A 7,477-nucleotide genomic window follows, 5' to 3' on the forward strand; every position below is an offset into this window, starting at 1 on the left:
GCCTCATCAAAACCAAAATATTATTACAATTTGTTTAATCAATGACCTTATTATTTATGCTATTTCAATTCCTTAAATCATACATAGGGGCATATAAATCAGTGGTGGTAACATTTGAGTTTCCGGCAGTTACACTAGGCTAGCCCAAGCATGTGATGGGCACATAGTGTAACATTGTCATTACTTGCTGCACGAGACAGACTATCAGTCTACGTGAAGATGCAGTCAACCACTCTACTTTTCAAGTGATAAAAAGATTACCGCAAAATGACTGTGTAATAAGATAAGATACTACTTTGGATTTTTACGTCACCTTTTGGCCCATAAAATTACTATCTGTTTTTGAGCAGGAGCTGGGACCTACACATACAATTAATCACATCTTTCGCCACTGAAAATGCATGACACCGCCTGGTATGAAGTCCAGTCAAAATGAGACAAAACCTGCTATGTTTTAGTTAGGACCTAAGGCAGAAACTGGGACGGTCACTTCTTCTTCTTCTTATTCCCTTTTGTTTTATTATTCCCCGCAACCAGTTTGACTCCTTCCTCTTGTCGGTGCACTTTGGACCACTCCTTCTGCAGTTGCCTTAGGAGGTCAGGGGTCAGTAAGCCCTCCTGTACCAGGCGGGAACCTAGGGACTTGTCCAGCTGCCAACCCTCTACTCCACTGTCCTGGGCCTTAGGGGTCCCTCGGACCCTCCTTGGGGATACTGGGCTGGGCCCCAGCCTCCTCTGGTTGGACAGCGGGTTTGTCCCCGGGGGGGCGTTGGTCTCCGTGGCTCGGATGAGTCGTGTGATGTTGCGCACACCCACCTGGATGATGCTGTCCAGCTCCTTCTGGATCTCTCGGACATGATTGGCGTCCGGGAACATGTCCATGAAGCGGTAGCTGGCGACATGTGGAGAGGATTATTACTATCGAATTCAGATTATTTGCAATAAAGACAATCAATGATCTCATTATACACATTGTGTTACTCAATTCTGTGATGACTATTAGTATAAGAGCAATAGGTAATTTGGCTTGGTGAATGGTTTGGTATTGGTAAGGTAGAGATGGAATCACCTGAGCCAGAGGTAGAGGTCTAGCACGTCATGGACAGCCTCCAGGTGCACCAGGTCCTTGATGTTCTTGGGTGGGACCAGCGGCCAGCTGACATGCCGACACACCCAGTCAAAAGTCAGGGGCTCATCTCTGCTGAACTGTCTGGCAAACTGGACAAGGAGAGATTGTGTGTGATGTGACACTCTCCCAATCAGTCTCATCATCCAGCCACAAACACTATAGTGCTATAAACCTTATCAATAGGATAACACTTAGACCATAGTCACAGTAATATGTCATTCATCCAATTCACAACAGATCTTATCAATACTGTTGCCTGAATACTACTCATGTCACGTCCCTTAAAGCTCAACAACCAACAATAAAACCTTATCAATGCTGTTATAGTTCCAGTAAGAAGGTTCATATCAGAGGCAAACTGGCAACGTCATGCCAGAATATTAATCAATGGCGTGACTCAAGCAAGGACATGTGCTGCCTATGACAAATTCTATATTCCAAATGGTGGACCTATTCCTGAATAACATGAAATTAGGGTGTTAACCAGTTAAATTCAATCAGAGGTCAAAGTCTGTATTCACAAAGTGTCTCAGAGTAGTAGTGCTGATCTAGGGTCAGGTTCCCCCTGTCCATACAATCTTATTCATAATGATCTTAAAGGCAATGCCGATCCTATATCAGCACTCCTACTCATACTTTCTGAATGCGGGCCCAGATGTTTAAACAAGTGTTGCTAATGGAAAAGGGATTCTGCTGTAAACATGTCTCTGCTCCTACCTTCAGGAAGGAGGTGCACACAAAGGGCTGCTTCTTGTTGATGGGCGCAGTGCAGAACACATATCGAGAGCGCAGGTTGAGGGGAATGTGCTGGATCATGTCAGCCAGGAACTTGAAGTCGTCAATGTTGCACACAAAGTACATACCATCAACTTGGGAGAGGCTCACGAATATATCCTGGGGGTAGAAAGAAAATGGGTTACTTTTAAATGAACACAAATAATTCAATATTAATCTGTAAATTGACCAACCGTAAATCTTGATTCTCGTTACAGAGTAAATTGCAATGAAGTAAAGAAACGTACTATCAGATTGGACAAGGTGGCATCAGGTAAGTGGTAGGCAAACATTTCAATCTGCTCTGCTGTGGGGTGCAGCCCAGCTGTCTAGAATTAGGAAATTAACACCATGTCATACTTGATTGTCATTAAATAAAATAAAGGATATTGAATAGTCCGAACAGAAGGTCAAAATTCAGAAATGGCCCATGTGCTGTTCCTCACCTCTATGGCGTCAACGTTCCTGCTGAGTATCTCCTTCAGAATTGGCAGGTCGTCGCGGTGCATGGTGGTGACCTCGCCCTCTTTGAAGATGGAGCTGAAGCGTCCGGCCCGCCCGGCGATCTGGAGAGCCTGAGATGTGGAGATGGTGTCCAGCTCCTTCTCACCCTTCTCATTGATGTTGGGTTTCACCAGTGAGTTAAAAATTATTCTCTTGATACTCCTAGTGTGGGAGGGACATGGTAGCGCGCTTATAGAGGCAACAACTACAACTTTACAGCAAACCAAAAATCAACTAATCATGCAAGAAATGTGTATATATTTTCTGTTAAGTATTTTTATGACAATCTGTAGAACAATGTACTTCAAACGTAATATGTATTGTCAGCGATAAATTAAAATTAAAAAAAGCTTCAACAATATGCTAACAAAATCAGTTTCAATGTTCAACTCACAGGTTTAGTCCCATCCCTATGGCATCTGTTGCAACCAGGATCTTACACGGGTCCTCTGGGTCATTGAACTTCTTTGCTTGAGATAGTTTGGTGCCTATTGACCATATAATTAACAGTGCTTTAATGATACACACTATTATACATTTAAGGATGAGTAATGTCACAGCGGGAGTATATCAGTTATTTGTTTTTCCGTCCAGCACCTGAACAAGTTGAATGTCCGTATTTTAAATTTCTCACTCTGCATCACCTCAATCACTGACATCTAAAAACAACCGTACCAGGTGGAAGGCTGCCGTAGATGACCGCACACTCCAGGCCTCTGATCTCGATCTGCCTACTGATGGAGTAAATATCGTTTTTGCTGAAGCATACGATGCAGTCGCCTGGTCGCAGGTTATCCAGAGACTCCACAGCATGGTCCAGGATTGAGAAAGGAGTGAGCCTCTTGTAGTTACGAACCTGCCAGTAGATTGGGTCAACTGTAAGACACTTGACGTCGCAAGTATTTTTTGGGAGTCGGTCTGGAATCCCGAGTTTATATTCTCATAGGATGAGACCGTTGGTATTCAGTATAATCATGTTAATGACATGATGACTGGAACAGTCTCATTAGAAGCGAAACACACTAATGTTCACTAGAATGCCCAGACTCACCTCCACCTCCTCCCCTGTCGTGTACATGAGCTCTGTGACAAAGTTAATAGCTGCAGGCTCTCCGCACACATGGATCTCCTCAGCACACAAACCTATTCCCGGGACACAAAGTGAAGGCATAAGAGGGAAAGCGGAAAAAGAACAATCCATTAGTTATTACTGTGAAATCATAATTTTACCTTATAATTTTTGACTTAATAAATAGCTTGTTATTTATGTACCATAACAAAGTGCAACCAAATATTCAGATGTTGTGATCTTACAATGGCCTGTAGTTTGTCCTAACTGTCACAGTGAAGTTACTGACCAAGCAGAGCCCTAGTCCAGGCCCATCCCCTCGATATGTCTCTGATCATCTGGATCTCATCAATGACCGCAACTTCATCTAGACAAAACACACAAGACACATTTCACATGTTAGTCAACACTCAGATGGTGATAAGAAACGTCAAATGCAATCGAGCTCTATCAGAAATGAATCAAATACTTAAATCAAGGGTGTCAAACAAACGGTATACTTTAAAATTACTAAAAACAAATTTTAATTGTTTAGAAATTATAATGGACCTACACTCCTACAGCTTCTTGACTGTGTCCAGCTCGCTAATAATCGCCTGAATGAAAGCTGGACAGTCAGCAGCGGAAATCCCCAAAACAATAGATAGAGGACAATTTTTGGCAAATTTTGACAGCGAGGAAATATAGCCGATTTTCAGTGCGGCCCTCTGGACCTCGTTGAAGACAGAATGCTGCCCCCAGGACAAAATTAGTTTGACACCCCTAACTTGAATGGTAGTGATAAAATACCCTAATGTACATTAAATATGTTTAACAAGTTGAGCGATAAGGTAAGATACTGACATGGTGTTGTGACACTGCACATCTCGATAGTACAGGCCACATGCTCAGCTTGTCTCCCCTCCTCATCCACAAATGTTCTCTCCTCTCCTGTCACCAAATCACATGGCACACCCTGGGAGAAACAAAAAGTAAATTTAACATCTTCCTTTGACATAGTGCTCTGAGAATGAACTTAAAACATTTTGGAAATTATTGGTAAGAAATACTTAGATAAACAAATTTTACTTCCATTTTTTTCAAGGTAAAAGGGCAATTCCATGTAATGGAATTACGCTGAGACTCATATTTTTCACTTTAAAATGTATACCAAACAAAAAACATTGATTTAAAAGTTGAACAAACCATGGAACTCTATTCACAAGGCCCAATTTCAACAATTTCCACGGAAAATGTTACAAAAAAACATTTACAGGAGAATAAAATATATTTTACCATTAAACTTTGCATCTGCATTTTTTTATGTATTGTGTAAATTGTTTAAAGTAGTCATTGTTCATTGAGTTGTATGGTTTGGTAAACATTGAAATCAATGGTGTCTGTTTGGCATTTTAAAGTAAAAAGTCTCAGCATAATGCCATTAGCATGGAATTGCCCATTTGCCACAGTATGCAAAAAGCCTTCTAAATGACGTATTCTCTTTATGGAAGGGTATACTAGTGAATGAGGGGTTATACTAACAGCATTGTTGCTCTTTTCAAAGATCTCGTGGGCTAACAGCTTCAGCGGTCCACAGTAGACTCCAGACTTGGCAGCCAGGTATCTCTGAATTGCATGATGGGTCTTTCCACTGTTGGTGGGGCCAGCATGGAATATCACCTTCCTCTGGATGGCTCTAGCCTCAGGGTACCTGGGAAACATTCAAGTGGATGGCTGAAAGACAGTTGTGTGGAGTATTGTGTGAACACGGCACTAGGTGACCTCAACTATATACACACACAACTATATACACATTTTTCATGTTGAAAATGCTCTTCCATTCATTGTATCCATTTGTGTGTATTGTATATATATATATATATATATATATATGTATACACACACAAATAGATACAATGAATGGAAGAGCATTTTCAAAATGAACAATGTGTATATAGTTGAGGTCACCTGAAGATGACGTGTGATACTTACCAATTAGCTGGTACACGCAGATCACTGATTTTGCGTAGATCCTCCATGCAGTCCAGCATGGGGAAAATCTGCTTGGCATGTCTCATGAAGTAAGGATAAAGGTCATCTATGTGGCCTGACGAGCACAAGCAAAAACACTCATCAGTTGACAGGGTGTGAGGGGTTGGAATTAAGTTTCAACTTGCAGTTGCTTTAAATCACTTGATTCCTTAAATGATAAGCACAGTGCTGAACTCACCTGCTCCACAGCATATGTCATTGAAGATGATATGAAGGTCTGCACTGAGCATAGAGATTTCTAGCACATACTTCCGAAAACTGATGAAGGCTTGGTGAAAGAGGCGAGCTGAAATGGAGAGATCAATGTATTAGTATGACCATAAGTTGGAGAAGTATCATCACAAAAAAATATATTTGATGAGAGTACCAGACCGTTATGCCAGCCAGTTGAAACTATTAAGTTGTTCTCACCATCGAGACCTTGATCAGCTGCAATTTTTTGCATCTCTTTCCTTTTGTAGAACTTGTTCAACATTTTGAGAAGTTCATCTGTTAGGAGAAACCACATGGGTCTGGTAAAATTGCCATACAGTAGACCTATTCTTAAAGCTATAGGCTAAACATTATAGAAAGCAAGTCACAGCAAACACTTTTACAAAATATCTATTGACAGGGAATTTGTCCAACAGTTCAAAAGATCTTGAAAAGTCTCAGATTCATAGCTAGCTTTTATCTAACTACGACTGAGTCATGGCTGTAGACTCTATAGTTAGAATACAGCCATGTCTCAGGGCCAACGTTAGCCTGTTGATGACAGCTAAGTGGAGGATATCATCAACAGTTTAGTAGCAGTCAGCTACAGATATACTGACAGTTTTCTATTGACAGCTAATCTGTGTAGATGGCAATCAACATTAACAGTTAGCACTACAATATGGATGTACAGTACTTTTGTCCAAAGGTTGCGTGAGCTCAGCTCCCACAGCCCCATCACTGCCGACATCACTCTTGATGCTGAGAGGCACAAATAGTGAGGTGTCTGGTGGTCGCGACGAACTGTTTGAAGAAACACCTTGTCTGGTGGACACAGAACCAGACAAGGACCCTTTCAAGAACGTTATAGATCCAGAGTGTACACAACGACTGTCCACCAGAGCATTTGTGTTTCGTACAGATATGGCGCATATTCTGTGTTGTACTCGTGAGAACAGAAGCATACAGCGGTTTATTGACATTCTTAGTTGCTAGATATTGTCCGCGATTATGTTGCCTTGTCTGGTGTGTCAATAAACACTTTTCAATGTCCCATTTTGCAGTTTATCAATCTTTTCCCTGGTAAAACTTTGCACAGTATTGCAGCAGAGGACGGTCAACATCGGCTTCTCTCTGTGATACAACGTGCAGGAGGACCCTTGTTTGGATTGTAGTCCAGAAATATGCCTGCAGCGATTTGTTAAATTTGTTTATTGTATTAATTCACAAAATGCAGTGCTTTAGTTAGAAAATATACAAACTGTTTCTATAGAAATTACTTGATACATTCAAATAATACATGTATTATAGCAGCACAAGTCTACCGATAATACTTCTGGAAAGTCTGTAGTGCATAAATTCCACAAACCAAACGGACCCCAAAAACGTCAAAGTGCAAAAAAACAAAAAAACAAATCAAAGACAGTACAGTATAAAGATAGGCAGAAACTGCTTCTCCCAAAGAAATCGCCGATAACACTTGTGCGACGTCATGTGATGTTCTGCCTCTGGGTTTAGAAACTCTGAACAAATTTTAGCTGCAAGTTGACATTTCAATCACGAAAATAGAATGCCTATTATGACTCAGCACTTGAGTGCGATCAGTGTCACACAATATCGTGAAACATTTTTTATTTGAATGCATATAACCAGATTGTAGGTAAAACCAGAATTGAAAATGTAAGTGCTATCCAGAATCCTTGGGATCCCTACCCTTTTAACCCGTGCATTAGAGACCTCTAACGCCCATAAAGGTCCGGTTCAAACTCTCATTTACC

At 41.1% G+C, this 7,477-nt stretch overlaps 1 protein-coding gene across 1 annotated transcript; it reads right to left on the reverse strand.

The window, feature by feature from the left end:
• Positions 1-13: 13 nt before the first annotated feature.
• supv3l1 (SUV3-like helicase) lies at positions 14-6,863 on the reverse strand. Its single transcript, XM_020495506.2, has 15 exons — positions 6,397-6,863; positions 5,919-5,996; positions 5,686-5,793; positions 5,448-5,562; positions 4,998-5,166; positions 4,320-4,431; positions 3,766-3,843; positions 3,459-3,550; positions 3,083-3,263; positions 2,802-2,895; positions 2,350-2,569; positions 2,152-2,232; positions 1,847-2,023; positions 1,070-1,218; positions 14-892 (listed from the first exon to the last, which is right to left on the reverse strand). Exons 1-15 carry the CDS (start codon positions 6,680-6,682, stop codon positions 487-489), a joined length of 2,346 nt encoding a protein of 781 aa, XP_020351095.1. The 5' UTR covers positions 6,683-6,863; the 3' UTR covers positions 14-486.
• Positions 6,864-7,477: the final 614 nt, after the last annotated feature.

This window comes from Oncorhynchus kisutch, linkage group LG11, assembly GCF_002021735.2.
Source record: "Oncorhynchus kisutch isolate 150728-3 linkage group LG11, Okis_V2, whole genome shotgun sequence".
NCBI classification, from domain to species: Eukaryota; Metazoa; Chordata; class Actinopteri; order Salmoniformes; family Salmonidae; genus Oncorhynchus; species Oncorhynchus kisutch.